At 39.9% G+C, this 26,875-nt stretch overlaps 1 protein-coding gene across 1 annotated transcript in view; it reads right to left on the bottom strand.

The window, feature by feature from the left end:
• LOC150076901 (proteasome activator complex subunit 4-like) overlaps positions 1-26,875 on the bottom strand; it is a 514,513-nt gene that overhangs the window by 100,011 nt on the left and 387,627 nt on the right. Inside the window, exon 34 of the mRNA XM_090386346.1 lies at positions 17,590-17,715. Coding sequence (XP_090242472.1) covers positions 17,590-17,715 — 126 coding nt within the window. The remainder of the gene's footprint in view (positions 1-17,589; positions 17,716-26,875) is intronic.

The following is a 26,875-nucleotide window of genomic DNA, read 5'->3' on the forward strand; positions in this document are numbered from 1 at the left end:
AAGGATCATCAACAGTCGAACCATGGATGTCAAGTGGACCAATCATATTCATCCCCTTCCTTTTAGAGTTTATATAAGTAAAGAAATCCTTGCTGTTTTTCTTAGCATCTTTTGCCAAAGATTTCTCGTAATCCGCCTTCGCCTGCCGAACCTCCTTTGTGACCTGATTACAGACTAGCTTATATCTGCCACAGGCTTCTGCGTCACCTGATAATTTATATGCATCCCATGCATTTTTCTTCTCTGTCATGAGTCTCATTAGTTCATTTGATAACCATTTAGGCCTAAACCTTGAACGATATTTCTTAATCGGTATATAAAGTCTAGTAGCTTCCACGATTAATTCTTTGAATGCTTCCCACTTAGAATTTACTGTTTGCAACATCATCAGTTGATCCCACTGTACAGAATTTAAAAACTGTCGGAGACCATTGTACTCCCCTTTACGGAAGCAAAAACCCTTTCCTTCACCCCTGACGGTAGTTACCTCTTTGAGTAAATCCCACTTCAGTACACTGTGATCACTGCCACCTAGTGGTTCCTTTATCTGCAAATTCTTAATACACGAATGATCACTGCTGATAACCAGATCAAGAGTGTTACTTTCTCTGGTTGCCTCTCGAACATGCTGCTGCAGAAAACAATCATCCAATAAATCCACAAAAGTCTGACTAGTGTGTGAGTGACCAACCCACAAGTTCCAGTCAATATCTGGGAAGTTAAAATCCCCCATTATAAGACATTCTGATTTACTGGCCCACTCTATGTGAACCCCAAACACGAGAGGTATTAGAACCTATAGTACTTAGTATCGTGCTTGGGTTGGAGACTGAGAAGACGAAAGAAGATATTTGTTGACATTGGACTTGAACTTCTGTAGATTGTAATTTTCAGGAAATACGTATGAAGGAAGGTTGTTCCAGAAAACGGCAGTTGAATGAATAAATGAGGAAGATGAAAAGTTGGTTCTGTGGGTTTGAAGTTGGACAGTAAATGGATGTTGGCTGGTGGCGGCACGTGTTCGGACTGTTTTGAAAGAGAGAGCGGGAATTATAGAAGCTAATTCAGAAGAACAGTGCCCATGGAAGTATCTGTAGAATAGGTATGCAGCAGAAACTGTGCGTCTATGAGACAGCGAGTGGAGAGACTCTGTTAGAGATGAATCATTAATTAACCTAACTGCCCTCTTCTGAATGGAATCAAGAAGCCTGAGAGAGGTTTTGGGGGCACCACCCCAGATGTGGGAACAATATTTCATGGCAGGGCGGATTTGCGATTTATACAGAGTGAGCAGCTGTTTGGAAGAAAAGTAACGCCGAGAGCGAAAGAGAAAACCAAGTTTTTTAGATGCAGAGGAAGCAATATTTGTAATGTGCTTGTGCCAAGAGAGATTAGAAGTCAGGGCAATCCCCAAAAGAGATATATCCTTTTGCCTAGAAATTGGAGTGTCACTAAAGATAAGCATAGGAACAGAAGAATCCTTTTTGCGAGATATAAGACAAGACTGAGTTTTAGAAGAGTTGAAATCAACTAAGTTGTCTTTGCCCCACTGGAGAATTACCTGAAGATCGGCATTGAAGGAATTGGTAGCAGATTTTCGAGAAGTTGAAGCTGATTGAGCAGGACAAGGTTTCTCAAAATGGAAAGTTGAATGCAATGTGCTATCATCGGCAAAACTATGGATAGGATTTCCAGTCAATGGAAGAAGGTCATTGATATACAAGAGGAAAAGAGTGGGGGAAAGAACTGAACCTTGGGGGGACACCGGCATTAGTGGAGAAGTTAGAAGACAGAGAGCAATCAACCATCACCCTCAGTGAGCGATCAGAGAGAAAACTGGATAACCAATTACTAAAAACAGTTGGCAAACCATAAGATGGAAGCTTGTTTAGAAGACCTTTATGTTAAACATGATCAAAAGCCTTTGAGATGTCAAGAGCAACTACTTGGGTTTCACCGAACCTTTCCATTGAATTAGTCCATAAATGGGTAACATAAGCCAGAATATCCCCAGTGGATCGACACTGACGGAATCCATACTGGTGATTGTTGATCACACGGAAGGTTTCTAGGTAGTTTAAGAGTTGGCGGTTCATTGATTTCTCCATTACTTTAGAAAGAGTAGAAGTAATTGCAATGGGACGATAATTGGATGGGAGGGATTTGTCACCCTTTTTTTGGGAACTGGCTGGATATGAGCAAATTTCCAAGCAGAAGGAAAAACACTTTAGAATAAGAAAGTGAAAAAAGGCGGCAAAGAATAGGAGTAAGTTCAGGAGCACAGGTTTTGAGAACAAGTGGAGAAATACCATCAGGACCTGGAGCTTTCTTAGCATCGAGATTCATCAAAATCCTTCTGATATCCTTTTGACAGAAGGCCACAGGAGGCATTGAATGGAGTGTGTTGGGAATGGTGGGAGGTGTTTTACCAAGATCATTAATACATGAGCTGGAAGAAAAATGGGATGCTAGCAGGTCAGCTTTATCCTTGGCTGAAGTGGCAACAGAACCATCTGGTTCGGACAGAGGTGGGAGCAGAGATGGACAAAAGTTGCAGCCAATAGCTTTGCCAAGAGACCAGAATGCTCGGCTACCATTAGGGAAAGAAGCAAGTTTTCTACTCTTAGCCTGTTCAAACTCTAGTTTGGACTGATTAATAACTGCTTTACAATTGTTGCGAGCTTTGGTGTAGGCAGAAAATGAAACTGAAGAATTAGAAACAAGCCAATTACGATATGCAACATTCTTCTCTTGGACAGCCTTAGCACATTTATTGGAAAACCAAGGTTTAGATAAAGGGTGAGATTTTAAAGTGGAGTGTGGGATAAAGAATTCCATTCCTGCAAGAATAATTTCACTGACACGATCTGAGCAAACTTTGACATCAGAACTTTTGAAACAGTAATCCGACCAAGGAAAAGAAGTCTTGCAGGTCATCCCATTTTGCATTCTTGTAATGCCAAACAGCACGAGGTTGGGAATAGCCATGAGATAAAGGTTCCATTGGAGAAGAGACAATCACCAAGTTGTGATCTGAAGTGCCTAAAGGAGCTCTCACTTCGACCGTGTACTTAGAAGGGTTGTTTGTGAGAAAAAGATCAAGCGTATTGGCTGTATGATTAGGATTGTCCGGTATTCTTGTAGGTAAATGAACAATCTGTGCTAGGTCATTAGTAATTGCAAAAGCCTCAGCATCTCGACCTGCTGGGTCGGTGTGACTAGAAAACGGAAGCCAGCTGGGGTTGTGAACATTAAAATCACCAAGGAAAATTACCTCACTGTTAGGAGAATTGGACTGGAGAAAGTCAAGTTGCAACGAGAGGAAGTCAAAGAGCTCCAAGTGATTAATCGAGTTGGGAGAACGGTAGAGACAACAGATGAATTTGACACAATGAGGTAGAGAGATTTTAAGCCAGAGAAGATCAAAGAGAGGAGATTCCAAATTGCCAAGTCTCTGACAGGGAATATCAGAACGGACATATGCACAAGTACCACCTTTGAGGCGAAAGGATTCATACAGCGAATAATTCGGGCATCTGAGATGAGCAGTAGTTGAATCAACTGATAACTGAGATTCTGTCAGAAAAAGTACATGAGGTTTGGTAGACTGCAAGTGGAAATGGACATCGTTGAGATTAGAATTGAGACCACGTATATTTGTGAAATGAATTAGGAAGTCCTTGGGAGGTTTAGATCTTTTTGCAGATAAGCTTGCTCTATTAGTTTGACAATTCATGGTGTATTCAATAATAAGAAAAAGTGGGTGGGACATGCTGTATGAAGTAATGAAATTTTTGGATATGGCGTACATGTGGTAAGAATATACCCAGATCCTTGACATAACGTGGCCTCGACAATGCTCCCCGCATACACACTACTCGGACTCCCTCCAGTCACTATCTGGCAGAGTAGAGGTAGCAAGATTATACACTAGCTGATCCGAAAGCCTCCTAGAGAGTTACCAATAGGTCCGGTCCGGTGTACTAACTAGTGGCCGGCCTGCGAAAACCGTTTTAGAGCTGTACCCTCGAAATGTAAGGAATATTGGATCTCGCCACGACGTTCATCATAACCTCAAAAGTCATCAATCATACTGCATGATGGAAGAGATAGGGAAGGGTTGACCGGAACTTAGCTCTAGAGACTAAACATGGGTTCCACCACTTCAAGCCTCCAATAAGCAAAGTGGTGGTATTTCACCGGTTGATGAGAGTCATCTTCCACCTAGTACTGCCTGGTAACATAGAGGGGGCGGCGTTCCTCCATGTGGTGTGGGCGCCACACCTTGACCCCTGCTTACGTTGGTTCACACCTGGGTGGTCACCCACCATGTACTTGTGCATGGGGGTTATACCCAGGATTACTAACAGTCCCACCATCGTGAAGGTGCAAGCAGAGGATTTGGCTGTCACAGACCGTCCGGACTTCGCCAAAATTGGGTCCACTTGACTTGAGTGTCACCCGAATATCAGTTCCATCAGCGTTTTAGACTCCCAGGTAGCAAGTACAGCTTGTCTGGCATATCTGAGAGAATGTCTGTGACAACCTCAAAGTTGGTGTCTCAAGATCAGCACACTGTTCCGAGTTCGAGGCAACTCTAGATATAAAGTCTAGCCACTGGTCAGGGTCAAGTTTTAGGGGGGAAATCAGAAGGCTGTTCAAAGTAGAGGGTTTTTCCTCTACAAATGGTGGTGTCCATATAATTCTTAATTGCTTGAGATTTCAGCTTGTTGAATGGGCTCTAGAGTAGGCTATCCTGTCCTGTCTCTGTGACTGCTTCCACATTCTGTGCAGTTGCTGTTCTAATCTGAAGCTCATATTAAGATGGGGAGTCCACCATGCTCTGGACCGAGAGGCATAATAGAAATTCTCTTTGATACTGCAAATGTTGCAATCGTCTTAAGCCAATTAGTAAGCAGATTTACTGCAATTTCAAGATCACAGTTTTCTAGGACTGACCACGGGATGGCAGAGGCAGCCTCAACACATTTAGCAATGCTCAAAAATCTGGGACTAACTATTACTCTGGTGTTAGTTAAATTCACAACAAGTTTGGAGCAGGTATCTGTAAAATCTGTAAAAGAACAATAATTGGCTTGTGGTCCGAATTAAAATAAGTTTCTGGCATGTAATCAGGTGTGCAAGGAAAGGAGGCAAGGATGAGATCTAGTTGATTGTTACTTCTGGTCGGGAGGTCGTTGATCATTTGTAACCCTGTACAAGATAGGTTTGACAGGAGCATTTGCTGAAGGTTAGCTAGTTGGGGAGGAAGATTAGTCTCCACAGACAAAGTGCAAGGCTGAAAGATGAAGTTGGTTAATGATCCCGTTTGATATTTCATGGATGGCGTCATATGAAGGTGCTGGGGGTATATATATATGGCAATCACATCTATAAGGACGCTATGGTAGCTGAGAGTAACAGCGAGAGCTTCATATGCTGGTGTTTGGCTAGAAACTTGATGAACAAGTGAGGCCTGTGAGCTCTTCAAGAAAATGGCAATACCGCCTCCTCTTTGGCCAACTCTAGAAGTAAATGCTGATTTATACCCAGCTGGAGTACAAGATGTAAAAAATTCTTGATCTTTATCAAGAAGACAGGTTTCTGTGACACAGAGAATATCGATATCACTAGCGAGCAGAATCTGATCAATGGTATCCAGTTTGTTGCGGAGGCTTCTAACATTCTGGTACAAGACTCTAATTATGCAAGTTTTGTGGATCTTTTTAAGGCAGGTGTCTCTAGTATTTTTATTCAAGGCAGGCTTTCGAGTTTGTCGATTCGTGACCCACATTGGGATGAGCATTCCTGAACTGTTATTCATTGGTGGTTGAAGGCTGATGGTACCAATTTGATGATGCCGCTGTTTGTCACCACTGGTATAATTTTGAATTATGCTGTGCACATTTTGAGAAATTGCCCGGAATGTGGGGCATTCATGCTTGTTCCCTTGCAGCATTGATTGCTATCGAAGAGGGTGAATTAGTTGAGGTTGTTGATGGGGGCTCTTTTTCTCAGAAAATGGTCTTGGGGCCAGGAGGCTGGATCTATAACCTTTTGATAGACAGCAGGAGAACACATTATAAGGAAAGAGGCATAGCGTGTTTGCCGGCTTTTAAAGATTAAAGCTGTTTAACCTGAACTGAGAGGTTATGCTCCTCGTTAAACATTCTCATTATAGATTCGGGATATGTTCTAGGTCCAAATCTGGATGCAAAAATCTTGGCTTTGGTGGAAACTACTGAGATGTTATATTTCTCGGCCTGTGTCAGACGAGATTTGGAGGCTGTTACTAGGCGGGGGAAGGAGATCTGGTTATGAGTATTAGCGTGATGGGAAAGGCAATCAATATTGATATCAGGAAGGTATCCAGAGGAATTTGAGGCAGGGTTGGCTGTGGTAATGAGGGAATTTGTGTATCTCCAGATGGGATGTAAGTAGCGCTAGAAGGGCTGTTGGTAAGCATACCAGCATATGACGTGGGCAGAGCTTGATGGGCGTTAATTGAATTACTGTTTAGTTCTGGGGCTTGTAGGGAGTGTTTATTATTTTCTGGTGGGTTCTCTGGTTGGGATACTTCTTCGTAAGACTGCAGCTGTGGTTGGTCACCAGCCTTCTGCTGAGTGCATGACTGGGCCCTGCTAATGTGCTCAGTCGGAGTGTCTGGAGATCTATCTACTAATTGTCTCGAGTGAATTTGAGCACGGGAGCCAGGCTTTATAAGGCTAGGAGGTTTGACTCTTTGAGTAGTTTTTGTCCGTTTAGGTATTATTGGTGGCTGGGATGTCAGCTTTCCATTTTTGCTCACCAAAGAGCAGAGGTCGGAGAGCATATGTGTGATATGTTTATTTTGGTTCCTCAGCGAGTAAACTTCATCCTTCAGATTCTCATTTTGGGACCTCAACTGGTGAATTAGGAGGACCAAGAAGTCTACGCTGTCTGGCTGTAGAGGAGGGGTCGACACTGTAGCTTCGGCATTAATTCTTGGAGATTCATCTTCATGTTGAAAAGTTCCTGTTGTGACTAGTGTCTGGTTTGAGGTGGAGGACACGTTAAAGACCGAGGCACAATTTTGATCATTAGTTTCCAATGGAGATTTGGACTGATTAGCGCTGCATACATCGTGGTTGGCAATCCCGTCAGGTGGTGTTCCGCTGACCACTGTTTCGTCGCATGCGATGGTCATAAGTTCAGGCAAAGCAGTATTTGAATGTTGAATGAGATCAATTAACATCTGGTCGATAGGGCTAGTTTCAGTCTGGGACAGAGGAAGTTCAGATATTTCAGCGTCTTCTCCAAGGCATTTGTCACATGCGAACCTTCTCCGACGTAGTTTAAAAAGATGTGTGATGTCTGTTTTAACTGAGTGGGCACAAAAGTTTAATTTGCATACATGACATTGAATGGTTGGTTCCTTCCCGTCGCGGCAGGCTAGGCAGACGAATTGTTGCAAGTTATTCTGATTTCGGGTCTTTAAATCACTTGGAAGTAGTGAACAATGTTCAGTTTTATTAGTTAGTATTTAATTCCGAGTAGTTTGTTTGCTCTGGCACTATTAAGCTTGCAGCTTTTATATTCGCATTTCCAAAGAGATCACTGAGAAAACACAAAGCATAAATGGTTGTGACAGGTGTGCTAAGCACAAAAGACAGAAGAGAGGGAGGATTTCCCCAGGGAACTCAGTAGTGGTGATGCTTTGTGACTTGTTCAAGGTTGACTCATTGTCCCCTTAAGCCTTTAGGGTAGTGGGGCGTTTGCTAAATTCATGAGGGCTAAAGTGCTGTGCATACATCATAATGAAGGACTTCAAACGTGAGCAGGAATAATTAAAAAATCAGAAATACCTGTTTATCATATCACGAAGATGATACCACATCAAGCTTGAGCAGAGGAAGAGGAATTCATTGGTAGGCGAATCATTTCATAACGTTAAGTATAACTAATCTAAAACTGAATTAATATCAGGAGCGTAAACGAACACCGTATGCCACAACTCACGCACGCGCATTGAAGTTTGGATGGCAGTTTGTTCCAACAATCAACTACAGGTTGACCGTCATTAATCCGGCAGTGTTGGGACCTGTGGGGTGCAGGATTTAGTGAGTTTGCCGGATCACCGGTGGTTATTTTAGCACATGCAGTTTACCCAACAGCTAACCACCTCATCCTACCTTTAACATGCTGACTGCCGAGCTAGTTTAAAAAAAAAAATTGCTCAGGGGCCAAAAAATATTTAGCAAATAATTTGATTAGTAATTCTAAAATAAATATTGTAATGTCAGTGTTGTTTTTTCACTTAAAATATCAAAAAAAAAAAAGAGCTTTTTTTGTGTCGCATATATGTGGCTGAAGTGGTCCAGTAGGTTACTTTCTTGAGAAGCTGTGTTGGCCACATATGTATGACGCTATTATGGCATACATATGAAGGTTGTTTGTGATTAGTTTATTGCAGGGCGAGCACTGCAATAAAACTAACTGCGATAAAATAAATTCTCAAACGTCACAATAAGTTTGTCAGTATTGTTAGAGATTCTGTGAAAACAAGTTTGATAGCGCACTGCATTATCCATCGTATTGTGTTGTGTTTTTCCGCAAGTTTGTACAAGTGAGTTGTAAAAAAAAAAACTAAAAAGGAATGGCTAAAAGAAGATTACTAAAATAAGAGGAACTGAGAGAAATTGCTGGAATTTACAACTAAGCAGAGTTAAACTTCTCACAGACACACTGCAGTTGAGTTTTTTCAGAGGTTCAACTTTATCTGTTATGGACAATGTGCGGTGTTTGTGCTTTACACCATGAGAGGCACTTCCTTTATGCATTGGAACCATGGCTGGGGCTAAATGTGAGCAGTTTATAATAATAAATGCAGAAAAACAAGTAGGAATGGCTTGCCAGTGTTTACGAGTTCGTGCCAACAGCTGATGTTGCAACCAGCGCCACCAAAACAGTAGCGACAGGTCGGTGCACCGACCCGGGAAATTTGACATTAAGCTCGTGGAAATTATGTCCGAATTAGCAGTGGAACCGGATTACTGGTGGCCGGATTAGTGATGGTCGACCTGTATCTGCTGGCTGAAAGAAAATTTCAGCACATCTAAACTGCAACAATCATTCCTCAATTTAGATTTATCTTTCCCTGTAGGTGTTTTCTGAGCAAGAGTAAGTTTATTCCCAGTCCATTCATATCTCAATAAACAGTGAAGCTATCTGTTTACTTTTAATCAAGAACATTAATTATAAAATGGATAAATGTGGTGAGACTAGAGAGAGTGGATTTTTGGAGAGGAGAGTGCATTTCATCCCCTACAGCAAAGGTGCAACACACTAAGATCAATGGTGGCTGATACAATCACCAAATGGAAAAATCATGATTCTACTACAGGCAGGAAAATTTCAGAAAGACCACAGAAAGTTAAGGAAAAAGACTGGGGATACTCAGAAGAGTGGTATGCACATGCCATTAATCATGAATGAATATAATCCATTAGGAGTTTAGGGAGATCTCAAGAACAGAATTCAGTACACAAGCTAGACATCACAGCATGTAATGCACAGTGTCAATTTTCCAGGTGCACAATCCAAGGGAATTAGTCCCTGGAACATTTAAAAGGGGAAGGCTATAAAATAATGTGATGAATCATGGTAGACAGTTTTTTGATCTGATGGCCCAGAGGATGTTATCTACCAGAGCATGTCATCTCAGCTGTAAAGAGTGCTGTCATCATCTTGGATTGTTCTTTTGTTTTGATTGGAACACTGAATACCATGTGGTACGTTGATATTCTGGATAATTCTGTTCTTCCTATATTGTAGAAGTAGTATGTGGTGGCATCTCAGTTTTCAACATGATAATGCACTACATCATACTACACAGCCTGTAGTGACTTGATTTGAAGATGTGAGTATGCAAAAGCTTCATTAGCCAGCCCAGAGCACTGACCATCACTCCACCAAACACCTCTGGGATGAACTGGAATGTTAGCTTTGGGATGAACTGGGATGTTAGCTTTGGGACCGCCTGATGTGCCTGCAATCAACAGTTGAATTGACTGATGTGCTTATGGAGAACAGAACATCTTCCTGTTATCAAAAATTGGTTCGGATTTATCAATGAGGATACAGCATGTAATTTAGATCAAAAGTTAGCCAACACATAAAATACTGTATCAATAAAAGGTTCTTTTAAACGTACAGTTATCCAGTGACTTTGGGTGTATGTTATGTATAACTAAATTCCAATTTATAAATTAAGAAGAAGTTAGCAGAACAGGATGGCCAAGCTAAGTAAGCAATGAATAATAAAAAAAATAAAAAAATAAAAAAAAAACAGCGAATTACTATTTAAAATTTTTTATTTATTTATTGGTGTGCATGTATGTGGCCCCAACCAAACTATGGCCATTCTGCATATTTTATGTGTAGTTACCATACTGAAAAATGCCAATCAGTGCAATGGTGTGTAATGTCAGGTTATGTTGTTTTATTGGCCACAGCAAACTGCAACAGGCTAGTTTCCATCCCTGGTACATGGAATCAGGCCAGGGATCTTATCTACTATCTAGCACCTGCAATAGATACTCTTCAACCACGTATAGATCTTTAAACTATATAAGTGTAGAGAAATATTGAAAAGTAAAGAAAAAGAAGAACATGCAAGCTAGAAGAGGAAAGAGAAAAGAAAAGACAGTAGAGAAAACAACAGAAAAGGAAACATGAAAAGTAGAAATAATAGTCCAATATAATTCTGTTCTTCCTATGCAAGCTTAGAATTGTCCAGCTTAGTTAGAAAAGCACCTGCTCGCACTACCACTTGGAGCTGATCAGAATCCCCGGAAGTGAGGCACACAGTGATATGGCCTGAAGAGCAAAAACACCATTCAACAGATCTATCAGTCCCTAGATTGCAGATGCATAGAATAATGTAGAAGCAACATCTTGCACTGATGTAACGACTCACAGGTCACCTAGACAGAAGCATCACTTGAACACACAGAATGTCACAGAGAAAGTAGCACTGTAGAGTCACTGTATAATGTGGATAACGCAACACTAATGAGGCACTGAACCATTCTTCCTACATATGTCAACCAAAAGATGCACTTCCATGTGCACAGCATAAAAGAAACATCACAAAGCCCAACACTTCTCGCACAAAATCAGTCTGCTTGGTGGCCTATTCCTCCACAGGACCCCTAAAATATCTCCAGTAATGAACCAGCTGCATGAGAGTCCCAGTGATACGTTTGCAATGCACAGAGGGGAGGATAAATAATTAATCCCCTCATCTCTATAGATCACCCATTGACTTCAGCACTTCTCCCACTATTTGAAGCATCTCTGGAAATTCTGTTTCATGACGTTGCCCTGCACGTTCTGCATTTCATCTTGAAACTCTGCAGTGTCTTTCAGTATTCATCCTTTTAATTGGCTTTTCATTTTGGGAACAGGAAAAGTCACAGGGGCCAGGTCAGGAGAATAGGGAGGGCATGGTACATTGCCATTTTGTTATTGACTAAAAACTGCTGAACCAACATACCTGTGTGAACTAGTGCATTTTTGTGATGCAGAAGCCAATCTTGAGTGTATCATTTGTTTGGGCATTTTCTCCTAACATCCTCCCTCAAACTCCTTAGGATCCCAATACAGAACTAGTGATTTACAGTTTGGCTTAGTATAAGGAACTCTTGATGAACAAATCCTTCATTGTTTCAAAAAAATGAAAGTTTCAATCAACTGTCAAAATCAGCATGCTTTTGACAGTTGATTGACCTGCCTTGCCCTTTCTTAGACATGGGGATAATGGAATTATCACTGAGAAGACTGCTGCTTTGTTTCTGGGTCAAACCATAAACCCACCTTTCATTCCCTGTTATGTTATGACCTGAGAAAGGAAAGGCTGTACTTTCTGGCTTGTATTTGCAGATCCTTGTAAATAAGGATCTGCAAATCGGTTCTATTTTTGTTTGTCACTCAACAAACAGGGTACAAATTTCGCAGCAATCTGCTTATGTTTAAATTTTTAGTTAAAATGTGTTGGCATGTACTGTACAACAGGTACAGAATGTCACAAATATCATTAATTGTATGGTATCTGTTCTCACGGATGACGATGCATTTTTTCAAAATTTCATCTGTCTGACTTAAGAATGAACAACCTGAGTGCTAAAAATCCTCTCAAAGTTTGGCCACCTTGGATATATGAATACCATTAAAAAGTTTGTGTTCTACCCATAGCATCATCACCACCACCACCACCAAATGTTTGTTTTAAGCATTTCATAAGTTTCTGAAGCTGTTTTCCCAAGATTATAACAAGATTTGATACAAATTTGATGTTACTTAATGTCTGCCATCTGCTACAAAAGTCCCAAAACACATTAAACAGAAACATACTTAAACACCAATTGCACAAAAGCACAACTCTTATTAGCACAAAACTTGCCACACTAACACAGTGAATTAGTTCAGTGGTGTATAATGGCACACCGATAGTGGTGTATAATGGCACACCGATATATTACATATATAGTAGGCACTTCATATAGCTAGTCTGGAAACTTTTGGCTTGCACCTTGCACAATATTTTATAATTTTTTGCCAATATTTGGCCTTAATTGCATAGTGTACTCTTTTTAGTAAACCCTAAACCAATTTATAATAAAAAAATGGTTCAGAATTTATTAGTAATATATCAGAGCACCTTGTAATTTCTTTGACACATTGGAATAAATCAAATCATTCAGATGGCTCAAAATCTGCTTGCCCCATGGAATACTGCCCATCCATGATTTTCGATTTATAGGAGGTAGATGAAGTCACGCATAATGAGGAAATCACACTGAGCTGAAGACTTAAGTTACTTACAGAGATTTTTGTTATAGTCTTCAAATTGAGTCTGTTTGGTCTATAATATACTCTGACTATCATCTTCCCTCTACCACATGTCATCCTGCACCACACAAACTTTTTTTTTTTTTTTTTTTTTTGATTTGGTAGTTGTTGGCGCATCGGCTTCTGTGGCCATATTGCACCTCCCAAGGTTTTTTGCAGTACTTTGATCCAAGCCCGAGGCGGGAATCGAACCCGCGACCTTTGGGTTGCCGGGCAGGTACTTTACCCACTCGGCTAGCCCGGTCGGCTCACACAAACTTAACATCCATCTATACTTGATCTAGCTCTGGGTACAGTTTTATAACTTTCAGAGAGCCTTTGAGAAAAAGCATGACACCACTCTGACCCTCCCTATCCCCACCGAACACACTATCCATCACCTATCTCTGGATGGTTCCATTAGTCCTATCATATCAGTGGTGACTGACCTAATCAAAAGCTAAAATTCATTTATTTATGATACTCCTGGCATTAATATAAACAAATTACATTTTGTATCTTTTGTCTTTTTACAACCCTGATGCACCCCTTATATTTGCTTAAATGATTTTCCCAGTGGCATATGACCACTGGTGGTTTTTTAACTTACTTCAATGTTTCTTTCTGCATAAAGTGCACCTTTCTTTCTGCATAATTACAAGTAACACACACACAAGTATACACAGGGAGAGAGTAGGTGCATGTTTGGCATGTCACTAACCTGCATCATTACAATGGTTTCCATAATCCCACAAATTCCAATTTCTCTTAATCCTTAAGGCTGCCTCAATTACACTAGCAAAACCTCTTGAACTTTTAAAACCTGGGGAAGGCTATGCAGAGAAAAATTTCCCCCATAAGATTTGCACAGTCCCTCAAGTCTAAAGTTAATCCACAAGGCTTTCCTCATATATTCGCTCCTACTGAGTTGGGCAGAAATGCAGACACAAAAACAAAAACTTTGTCCTTTCTAGTTTCATTTTTACAGCATGATCTTATATTTCTTGACTAAGTCATAAGTTTGTTCATGTTTTAAATCATTAATATCCACATGGATCACTGTACACCCTTTAATATCCTTAAAAGCTAATAAACAGTTAGTCACATCTTTTTTTAGCACCAGCAGACATACTTTGGTTTAATTCCACCTGTTTCTTTAATAAAGATATTTCCAGTTTCCCTTACAATTCAATCCTTCAATAGAACTACAGTCGGTCCTCGTATAACACGTGTTTATATTACACGAATTCGATCATACACGATTTATAAATAGGGGAACGTTATCTTATATAACACAAACCGAATTCGTTTATGCACGATTCGCCTTTGTGTTTACAAGAAATGGCAGTCGAACGCGGAATAACCCCAACTGAGCGCAACATGACAGGAATGAAGAAGATTCTAAAAATGTATTTATGTGTTTTATATCAGTGAAGGGGAAACACCATAATAACGTAAAAACCAACACAATTCCAGCTATCGATATAATCGCAAATGCAATTAGATGGAGTTTATAACAGATTCCACTACACTAACAGAAACGAAACTGGAAATTGTTTTTATTGTTTTATGGTAGTAACCCCCAGATATGTGCTTTAGTAAAATGTGGGGTGTTAATAGTATATCTCGGCCTTTACAGTGTTGTTTATTCAGTTGCTATATGCGCGCAGCTTTGTTTATGTGTATTAAGCGTGCCTCCTCGTTTTGTAGTTGCTCTTTATTCCCTAAAAATTAGTAAAATACTTAAAAGGTGTGAAAAGGAAGCATCCTGGCGAAGACACTGCAGATTCAGAGAGAGGAAAAAAAAAGCAATATCGATAAACAGAGGCGGACTGAGCCAAAAATTCTTACCCAGGAAAATTTATAGTGGCCTCATATTAGCATTTATGGCCAAAATCACACCGGCCTCTGGCCCACCGGGATTTCCCGGGTAAGGCCAGTCTGCCTCTGTCGATAGAGAAAAAAAATATGAAATTGTGAAACGCTTTGAGCGAAATGAAAGACCATGTGATATTGCACGTGCTACAGACCTAAATGAGGCAACGCCCAGAATTACAAAGAATGCAGAGAAAATAAAAACAACTTTCATAGCGGGAACAACTCAAAGTGTAATTAAAACCCATTAGATTAAGACACAAGAATTGGAAGAGATGGAACAGCTGTCATCTGTTTGGATAGAAAATCAAACAAAAAACAAGTTTGCTTACGATAAAAGCAAAAGCATTAGCAATATTTTATTACGTAATAGTCGTAATAAAATACGTAAGCATTTTATTACGACTTACATATTATAAAATACGTAAGTATTTTATTACGACTATTTTATTTAATATAATAAATTTTTTACGAATAAAATACGTATTTTATTCGTAAAAAATACTTTTTTAGTATTAAAAAATACTAAAAATACTTTATAATATAATGAATAATAAAAAATATTTATTTTTTATTATTTATTATATTATAATAAAAATATATTATATTTTTTATTACGTATTTTAATCGTTATAAAATACGTAAGTATTTTAATAACGATTAAAATACGTAATAAAAAATACGTAAGTATTTTATAACGATTAAAATTACCCGATTATTTATTGTGTTTGGTAATGTTTTGGTTCCAAATGTGTGTTCAATCTTGGGTGGTCGGCACCTAACCCCACTTTTCCCATAGGGCTTGTTGTTTATATTGCACGATTTTGCATTGCACGAGGGTTTCTAGGAACACAACTATCGTGCTATACGAGGACAGACTGTACCTCTGTAGAGCCAAAAATTTCAGCCCTGGGGGCTGAACTTGGGAGAATGTTGCTTGGCACTGAATTAGATACTTGGGTCTCTGCCAAGCCATCAGTCCTCAGTTTGAATTTTCTATAGGACATCAACTTTTTTTTTTTTTTTTTACATGAAATCCCCAAACATGAAAGGCATTAGAACCTATAATACTCAGTACCATGCATGGGCTGAACAAGTATCTTCATGTATGTTAAAAAAAAAAGAAGAGATATTAAAGCATTTAAAACAAATAATAAGTGCAGTATTAAATATACCCCATTTGTGAATATATGAAAATAGTAGTGATTGTAGTATGCTGCAAAATTTTAGCATCTTTAAAAGTTTGCTGCAAAACGAAAAGGTTGAAAAACACTGGTCTAGAGAGTGAAGAGATGAACTCTAGAAACTTGAGAGAGGTTTGAGGCACACTACATCACCACATAATGTGGAAGCAATATCCAATGGTATATAAGATTTGAGATTTTTACAGAGTGAGTAGTTGTTCAAAAGAAAAGAAATGCTGAAAGTGAGAGAGACAACTCAGTTTTTTAGGTGCAGAGGAAACAATATTTGTGATGTACATATGCAGAGAAAGAGAGAGAGAGAGAGAGAGAGAGAGAGAGAGAGAGAGAGAGATTAGAAATCAAGGTAATCTCTAATACAGATATGTGATCTTGATATGAGTATTGTCGAAGATAAGTACAAGCGCAGTAAAAGATATGAGTATTGTCCTATACTATATGTGAGTATAGTAAAATCCTTTTCGCAAGATATAAAACAGCACCAAGTTTTAGAAGGACTGAAATTAACTAAGTTATCCCTGTTCCACTGGGAAATTATCTGGGGACCAGCATTTAAGGAATTAGTAGCAGATATTTGAGAAGATGAAGCTGTCTGTGTAGGGCAAGGTTTCAAAAAAAAAAAAAAAAAAAAAAACGGAAGATGGAATGCAATGTGCCATCATCAGCAAAACTATGGATAGGATTTTCAGTCAATGAAAGAAAAATCATTTATATAGAAGAGGAAATGAGCAGGAGAATTTATAAGACAGAGTCATCCACCATCACCAACAGTGAGCAGGCATCGAGAAAACTGAATACCCAATTTAAAAAAAAAAAAAAAACAATCAGTTTTTGTTTGTTTGTTTGTTATTTGGTTTTTAGGAGCATTAGCAACTAAGGCCATATTGCTCCGGGGATATGTGGTGGTCATTCCCTGACCTTTCCGCATTCTCCGTATTTGGTGGTCACAGGCTCGAACCACGGTCTAATCAAGAAGCGTGTGCTACGCACTGCTGCTCCTGCCCACCTGGCTATGGAGGCGCCAAACCAGTCAGTGAATATATGCCTATTCAAATTATAACCTAATCCATAATATGGAAGCTTGTTCAGAAAACCTTTATGGCAAACATGGTCAAAACCTTAGAAATGTCAAAAGTAACTGCTTGAGTTTCACTAAACTTTTCCAATGAATTTGTCCACAGATGTGTAACATCAGCCAATATATCATCAATGGATTGACACTGATGGAATCTATAATGGTGATCATTGATCAGATGGATGATTTCAAGATAATTTATGAGTTGGCAGTTAATGGATTTCTTCATAACTTTGGAAAAAGTAGAGGTAAGTGCAATGAGACAATAATTGGATGGGAGGGATCTGCTGCCCTTTATAGGAACTGCTTGAATATGAAAAAAATTCCAAGCAGAAGAAAGAGCACCAGCAGAATAAGAAAGCATGAAACAAGCTCAGGAGCACACATTTTGAGAACAAGTGGTAAAATGCCATTAGAACCTGGAGCTTTCTTGGCATGAACAATGTCCAAAATTCTTCTGAGGTCCTTTTGGTGGAAGACCACAGGTTTATTGCAGATCAAAAAATTACCTTGAAACTTAATTTAAAAAAACAACATTAAAATTTTCCAATACATAAGCTTGCTTACCTTAAATAAGTAATAACGTTTGGCATCAAACTTATCTTGACCTTTTCTTTCTTCTAAAGAGTAGTAAGATATAAGTTGATCAATAAATTGCTGCTTGGAAAAGAAATCATATATGGCCTTTTCTTCCTAAAATATTAATACATAATTTGTCTAAAACATTTCTGGATATAGAAATAGGCAAAAATTGTATAAACAAAATTTCATTGTGGTGATAGCAATAAAAATTATTAAGCCACATCAACACAGATAATTTGCACAAATGCTTTTCAGCCATTAACATAATCTAAGTATTAAACATGATAATGCTTATAAAGAATGCCATCATTACTTTTGGAATTTGAAAAATACTAAACTACTATTATACCATAGTTTGAAGAGTAACACAACTTGTAAGTTAAGTGTAATCAAATATAAATTAGGTAACATTAATATATTAATTTAGAATTATTTGAATGGCCATATACATAATTACCAAATTATATTAAAACACCAACTATAAAGGAGTAATACAATTTCCAAACCAGTTTTATGAGCTAGAGAAAGAGAGGGAGAGGGAGGGAGGAGGAGAGAGAAAGAGAAGGAAATGTTATATACACACAAATAACAACAGTTTATATTTACATATTCAAAAGTAGGACACTGCAAAATAATAAATAAAACGGTGTGTTCATACACACTATTTTGACTAGAATTAGCACTAAAGGGAAAAGACATTCTTCCAAATTTTTGGTTTATTTTTGTGGTTACATATTACTAGTATGCAACAAAAAATGACAATTTAACATTAAGTTGGGTCCCAAAGTTCAGGAATCAACTTTTAGATTAAGGTATTTAACAGGTGCGTATATTCATTGTGTGCTAGGTGTGCGGTGCACACCCATGGAATTGCAATGCCACCGATAACATATTTTTGCATTTTTTTTCTGTTAAAGACTCTTCTATTTGTTTGCTGGCTTCGTGTGATTCCTAAAATTAAATTCAATATATGTTTCATTGTATATTGAATGTTTCATGAAGAGGAGAAGTTTCAGCACGTAAATAGTGTATCGCATTCGTGTTAATAGCCCAGGTGTGCAGTCACAAATACGAACACCTTTTAGCCCTCTAAACAGAAGTACAGATGGCACAGTGGGTCAAATTCTTAGCCTTCTGGTGGTTTTAAACTGTCCAGGAAGTGTGGCAAGGTGTGCGCCAGACAACAGCACCCAGAAGTAGTTAGTGGTTGTGATCTGCTATTGTGTGAAGCAATCCAATTCAATGTTGTCACTTGCCATGAGTTGCTGTTTTTGTTTTCTGAGTTTTGTCTGTTTTGCCTGTGTAAAGGGTGCACCTACGACACTGACACTGATTTAGAGAAGACATGACACTGATTTAGAGAAGTTTTTAATATACATTTATAATTTTTTTAGATATAATACTTTCTTGTCCATATTTACAATGGGTAACAGTGTTGACAATATACTGAATGTCAATTTTTCTTCCAGAGCTTTTGCAGATTGTATGAATATAGCGAAGAAGGTAAGCCTCGTCCTCCTCTTCCAAATTTTAAATGATGCTGTGTGTTATTTGGCTAAGCAAGAGCTTCCTTTAAGAGGTCATGGTGAGTCTGAAGATTCAGCTAATCGAGGGAATTATATAGAATTTTTAAATGTGCTCCGTACTGTATGATCCTCTTTTAGCAGTCATTTAAAGGCATTGACTGTATTTTGAAGAACTTCTTCCACAGTACAAAATAATATCATTAATGCTATATCTGATGTGATTAAAAATGCTATAAAAAAAGAAATTTCTTCCAGTACATTTGTGGCCATTCTTCTGATGTCATTTCAAAACCGCAGTTATCAACTGTTTTCTGTTTTGTCCGTAATGGGCAAACACACGAAAGGTTCATCGGATTTACAGACGTAAGGTATGATAAAACATCTATTGGTCTTTTTAAACATGTTGTAAACAGAGCTGAGGAATTTAATATTAAGGATAAGTTAGTCGGCCAAACTTATGATGGTGCCCGTGTCATGAGTGGGCATATTAATGGGTTACAGAGTAAAATATCGAGGCCTATCCTTTAGCAATATTTACGCATTGCTAAGCCCACATTTTAAGCTTAGTTCTGAAGCAAAGCCTCTCGAATATCAAGAAATGTAGATTGTTTTAGCAAACTATCAGTGGACTGACAGCATATTTTTCTAAATCATCGAAAAGAGTAAATGCATTGCAAGATTTTGTTGCTAAAACATTATACCGTCCATTGTGCCACCAGATGGAACTTTACTGGCTGTTTAACAAACACAGTAAAACGTCACAGAATTCAACTTATTGAATTTTTTGAACACATTGTGGAGAATTCTGGGGAATGGGACATGGATGCTATAATCAAAGCTCGTAGTTTTTTTGTATTTCTTGCAAGATTTTCAAACAATTTTGTTGCCAGAAATTTTTTCTGTTCTGTTTGGATATACTGATGTCTTGAATAATATATTGCGAACTTCATCCCATGACACATTGTACTGTTGTGAAAAAGGTGCACAATATTATGAAATAGCTTAGGAATGACAAGGAACATGGATTTGATATTTGGGTTTCTGCAAAAAAAAAAAAAAAGCATACAGTTGAGGAGCCAAAGCCTAAAAGATGAAAACAATCTGAAGATCACGTGCCATTGATTATACCAGGGAATAGTGGACTGCATGTGCCTGGAGATGGAAGAAAGATACCCTTCACTTTCAAAACTTGAATTTTTTTCAACTCCTTTATAATGAAAGATATAACAAATATGCGAAAACTTTTCCTGATGGTATTCTAGAAAGAATTCCACTCTCTCATACAAAACAGTCCAAACACATGCAGCTACCAGCCAAAATCCATTTATACAGAACCAACTTTTAACCTTCCTCGTTTATTCATTCAACTGCCTTTTTCTGGAACAACCTTCCTTCATACGTATTTCCTAAAAATTACAGTCTACAGAAGTTCAAGTCTAATGTCAACAAATATCTTCTTTCGTCTTCTCAACCCATGTACGGTACTAAGTAATATAGGTTCTAATACATTTTGTGTTTGCTGTTGTTGTTGTTATTTGGTTTTTAGGAGCATTAGCAACTAAGGCCATATTGCTCCAGGAATATGCGGTGGCCATTCCCTGACCTTTCCGCATCCTCCGTATTTGGTGCTGACGGGCTCGAACCCCGGTCTAATCAAGAAGCGTGTGCTACGCACTGCTGCGCTCCTTCCCACCTGGCTACGGAGGCGCCGTATTTGTGTTTGCGGTTCCCATACAAAAAAAAAAAAAAAAAAAAAAAAAAAAAAAAAGTTATTAATCAGTCTAAGTCAGTTTTTGAACAGGCTAAGAGTAGAAAACTTGCTTCTTGTCCAAATTGTAATCGGACACTCTGGTCCCTTATGAAAGCTATTAGCCACAACTTCTGCCCAGCTCTATTCCCACTTCTGCCAAAACTGAGTTGTTTCATTGCCACTTCAGCTACAGATAAATTTAACCTGCTAGCACCCTCCTTTTCTTCTAAATCCTGTATTAATGATCTTGTTAAACCACATTCAACCATTCCCAGTACACTCCAGTCAATGCCCCCTGAGGTCTGTCAAAAGGATGTCAGAAGGATTTTGATCAATCTTGATGCTAAGAAAGGCGCCTCCGTAGCCAGGAGCAGCAGTGCGTATCACATGCTTCTTGATTAGACAGGGGTTCGAGCCTGTGACCACAAAATACGGAGGATGCGGAAAGGTCAGGGAATGACCACCGCATATCCCGGAGCAATACGGCCTTAGTTGCTAATGCTCCTAAAAACCAAATAAACAAACAACGATGCTAAGAAAGGTCCAAGTCCTGATGGTATTTCTCCACTTGTTCTCAAAACCTGTGTTCCTGAACTTATTCCAATGGTGTTTTCCCTTCTGTTTGGCTCATATCCAGCCAGTTCCTAAAATGGGTGACAAATCTCTTCCATCCAATATCATCCCATTGCACCCACTTCTACTCTTTCTAAAGTAATGGAGAAATCAATTAACTACCAACTGAAACTATCTAGAAATTATCATCTGATCAATGATCGCCAGTATGGATTCCATCAGTGTCGTCGATCCACGGGTGATATTCTGGCTCACGTTATCCACCTATAGAAAAATTCAATAGAAACGTTTGGTGGAATTCAAGTAATTGCTCTTAGGTATCCAGTTTTCTCTTTGGCCACTCACTGTGGGTGATGGTAGATGACTCTCTGAACCTTGGGGAACACCAGTAAAGCTGGTGTTTCCCAAGCTTCCGTTCCTTCTCCCATTCTTTTCCTCATGTATATTCAATAAGTCCATGGAAGGTTGCTATGGGTATCTGTGACCATGCAGACTGCAGTGCATCTCGGAGTTCCCGTAGGTTCCTTGGTGGAGGATTTATCCATCTGATATGTCGATCGAGGTGGTCCTATAGATTTTCAATTGGGTTAAGATCAGAGGAATTCGGTGGCCAAGGGAGTAGCTTGAAGTCTTCATCATGCTCCACAAACCAATCACGGACAATTCTGGCAACATGGCATGGCACACTGTCTTCCTGACAGATACCATAACCCCCCAGGAAACGCAGTCAACAAATGTGGGTGCATCTGATTGACAACGAAAGATAGGTAACCATTTCCTTGAAAAGATGCTTCACAAGCGCCTCCTGCACCACTATGAAGCTGCAAATCTCGTGATGACCACACAGTTTGGGTTCAAACCCGGAACCTCAACAGTGGATGCTCTCAACAGCCTCCTAAGTTTGGCTGCTGCCTGTGATAGGAAGTACTTCTTGGTTATTTCGGTGGATTTTGCTGGGGCGTTCGACACCATCTGGTGGCCGAGCGTCCTGGCCAGACTGCGGAAGGCAAAAACACCCATCAACCTTTACAAAATAATGAAGTCATATTTATCCAAGAGAAAAATACAAGTAGTGACTCCGTACAAGAAACTGACCAGGCCTGTCTACAGGGGCTGCCCCCAGGGCTCGGTATTGGGACCGCTCCTCTGGAGTATGGTATTGGATGAGTTTCTGTCCTTCGACCTGGGGGAGGTCCACTCACAGGCATTTGCAGATGGCCTGATACTGACTGTTGTCGCAGACAATCGACTTCAATTGGAAACCCAGGCAAATCAAGCAATTCAAATTCTACAAGACTGGATGAAGGTCCATTTTCTTAAGATCTCACCGGGAAAAACCTCCTCAATGCTACTTAAAGGAACATTAAATCTCTGTAGACCACCGCAAATTAAAGTAGAAAATACAACTATCAAACTACTCAGTGAGATGAAATATCTAGGAATCATACTGGACAGGAACCAATCTTTCAACCCACACTTGAAACATATCCGAGAGAAAACCAGGAGATATTCTGCCCTCGTCTCAAGAATAGCTAAAAGGGATTGGGGACTCAAGAGGCACACCTTGGGACTGTATTACAAAACGACATTTATACCAGCCATAACTTACACGTCACCCATCTGGTTCCAGAAAGCAACTACTGCAGTTAACAGCCGGACACTAGATTCCATCCAGTGGACAATACTCCTCTCTATTACACGGGCCTGCTGCACTGTGAGTACACATGCTCTGCAGGTTCTGGCGGGAGCACTCCCCCTCGACCTCGAGGTGGTGCGTTGTGCCATGGTGCAGCATCTCGCAAAAGGGCTTCCCTGCACCTTCCTGGGACACTCCATTAACCCTACAGGAAACCTGAAAAGAGAGAAAACAAAACTCGCCACCCACCTGCAGCAGATCTGGCAGGATAGGTGGTCAGAATCCACAAAAGGGCAAATAACGAGGAAATTTCTGCCTGATGTTGGAAGATTATACCCAAAAGCACCACCATGGTTTCACCCTGGACTGTACACTACGTATCTTTTAACAGGTCATGGGGCCCTGAATGCCAAACTAAACAGTTTTAAATTAGTAAACGATCCCTGCTGTGTCTGTGGGGAAGTGTAGACATGGTCTCACATAATGTACAACTGTGAAAACTATGAGGATCTCCGATGCCTCCTGATGACAAAGCTGACTTACTTCCCTCACGACAGGGAATCAAACCTGTTGGACTCGCAAGAGGAGTATAAGGAGTTGACAAAATTCGCCCAAGGACTGTCACCCAAAGGAGGACACTTATTGCTATCTACAGGGATCAAGAACAGGCACCACGACTAAACTAACCATCCCTGGACTCAACGAAACTGGCTCTCACCCAGATACAAGACCTTCCTTTGGGACTCTATAGAATTTTTTTATCTTATTTTATTTTTTTTAAGCCATGCTCCCTTGCGTGGCCCTTTGTCTCCACTCCCCGGGCGGGAGGGGGAAGTGACTTCTGGGCTCCTCCTCCCCCTCGCCGACCCTCTCTTCCCTCTGGTGGGGCATGGGCCTGCTCCACTGATTTGGGGGTCATCTTCTCTATGGACCCCTTATTTCTGTCTTTTCCCCCCAGCCTTCAGTCTCCCCCCTTCTCTCTCTCTCTCTCTTTTAATTATAATTACTAGTGTCTGAACCATTGTTAAATTGCTTGAGCACTACACCCAAAAACTTAACATTTATTTGCATAAATAGCACTTCTTTTTGGCTGACCCATAACTATAACGGTTTTTTTTATTTTTTTTTAAGGTCCACTGAAATCTAAGGAAATTAGGTGGCAGGACCTGCCAGAGTAAATAACTATAATAGTGGTGTACCTGGTCTGCCTCCACGAGGCAGAGTGTGGACAACGTTGGGTCCCATTAGGGGCCTAGTGGCTAAATGACCAGAGGAACAATGGTACAAGACACTACACATGTACAAAATCCATACAATTTTAAACTTCTGGCATGACAGTGTTCTGTTTCACACCCACAATGTATAGAACGCGGAGATGGGGGAAATCCCTTGTGCCATTTGACACTAAACACACTCCACTCTACACTCTAACCATTTCCATTCAGAGTGCCCTCCAGAGGTATCATCAGACCCAAGCCATGCCATGAAAACATTCCCTAGACCATAACACCGCCCCCACTAGCCTTGCCTTCTGCCAACAATTGTGTCCGGGTGTCTGTTCTTGGAGGTTTCACGTCTAATACACCACCGTCCATCCACTCAGTGGAGCAGAAACCATGACTTATCAGAGAAGGCCACCTGTTGTCACTCGGCCGGGAACCAGTGTTGGTATTGTTGTGTAAACTGACGCCGTTGTTTGTGATGAAAAGCTATCAGCACGGGTGCTGTCATCAAGCATCTGCTATGGAGCCCAATGCACAACAGAGTTCACGGCACTGTTGTGTTGGAGACCTTTCCGGTGGACCCATGGTTCATTTGGACGGCCAGTTGAGCAACAGTAGCACACCAATCGGTCTTGACCAACAGTTTTAGCTGACTTTCACTTCTGGGATCAATGGCACATAGGGCTCCACAACTGGCACGTCGTGTCGTAGAAACTGTCCCATTTGTCCAGTCTTGATACACTTTCCCCACGTGAGCATTTCACAAAGTCCACTGTTTTGGATGCTGATACCCCTGGCCCGATAGCAGATGATCATGCCTTTTCCCAGGTCTGATAGGGTGCGTGCTTTGCCCATGACAAAGGCTGTTACAGTGTTCACGGATGCAGAACATCAAGCCTTATATGCTTGCAGTGTGTGTGATGTTTGCATTGGGGGTGGTCATAATATTGTGACTGGACTGTGTGTGTGTGTGCGTGTGTGTGCGTGCGCGCGCACGCGTGTATACACATCAGAAGTCAGGGTAATTCCCAATAGAGCATATCTCTATAGGGGATTACCCTGACTTCTAATCTGTTTTGGCATAAGCACATTATAAATGTTGCATCCTCTGCATCTAAAAACTGGGTTTTCTATGTTGCTCTTGCCGTTACTTTTCTTCCAAACAGCTGTTCACTCTATAAAAATTGCAAATCCATTCTACCATGGAATATTGTTCCAACGTCTGGGTTGGTGCCCCCAAAACCTCTCTCAGGCTTCTTGATTCCATTCAGAAGAGGGCAGTTAGGTTAATTAATGATTCATCTCCAACAGAGTCTCTCCACTCGTTGTCTCATAGACGTACTGTTTCTGCTGCATGCCTTTTCTACAGATACTTCCATGGGCACTGTTCTTCTGAATTGTCTTCTATAATTCCTGCTCTCTCTTCCAAACCAGTCTGAACACATACCTCAGCCAGTCAACATCCTTTTATTGTCCAACTTAACTTACAGAACCAACTTTTCTTCTCCCTTATTAGTTCATTCGATTTCTATTTTCTGGAACAAGCTTCATAAGTATTTTTTGAAAATTACAATCTATAGAAATTAAAGTCTAATGTTAACAAGTATCTTCTTTCATCTTAACCTTCACCCATGCATGGTACTAAGTACTACAGGTTCTAATACCTCTCGTGTTTGGGGTTTTCATAAAAAAAAAAAAAAAAAAGTTCAGGACAAGAAAGACTTCAATTTCAATATTTAGTGTATGCATTTCAATATTAAGTGTCCATTCCGATATTCCCTGTCAGATACTTGGTAATTTGGAATCTCCTCTTTTCGATTTTCTCAGGCTTAAAATCTTTCTATCCCATTCTGTCAAATTACCGTGTTGTCTCTACAATTCTCCCATTTGCACTAATCACTTGGAACTCTTTGACTTCCTCTCTTTGCAACTTGACTTTCTCCGGTCCAACTTTCCTAGCATTGAGGTAATTTTCCTTGGTGATTTTAATTTTTACAACTCTAGCTGGCTTCCGTTTTCTAATCACACAGATCCAGCTGGTCGAGATGCTGAGGCTTTTGCAATTACAAATGACCTTGCACAGATTGTTCATTTACTTACAAGAATACCGGACTATCCTAACCATATGGCCAACACACTTGATCTTTTTCTCACAAACAACCCTTCTAAGTACATGGTCGAAGTGAGTGGTCCTTTAGGCACCTCAGACCACAACTTGGTGATTGTCTCTTCTCCAATGGAGCCTTTATCTCATGGATATTCCCAACATCATGTTGTTTGGCATTACAAGAATGCAAAATGGGATGATTTGCGAGATTTCTTTTCTTCTTTTCCTTGGTCAGGCTACTGTTTCAAAACTTGTAGGAATGGAATCCTTTATCCCACACTCAATTTTTAAATCTCATCTTCTATCTACACCTTGGTTTTCCAATAAATGTGCTAAGGCCATTCAAGAGAAGAATGATGCATATCGTATTTGGCTTGTTTCCAATTCTTCAGTTTCATTTTCTGCCTACACCAAAGTTCACAACAATTGTAAAGCAGTTATTAATCAGTCCAAACA

This window comes from Mastigoproctus giganteus, chromosome 12 (assembly GCF_048544385.1).
Source record: "Mastigoproctus giganteus isolate SK-2022 chromosome 12, ASM4854438v1, whole genome shotgun sequence".
NCBI classification, from domain to species: Eukaryota; Metazoa; Arthropoda; class Arachnida; order Uropygi; family Thelyphonidae; genus Mastigoproctus; species Mastigoproctus giganteus.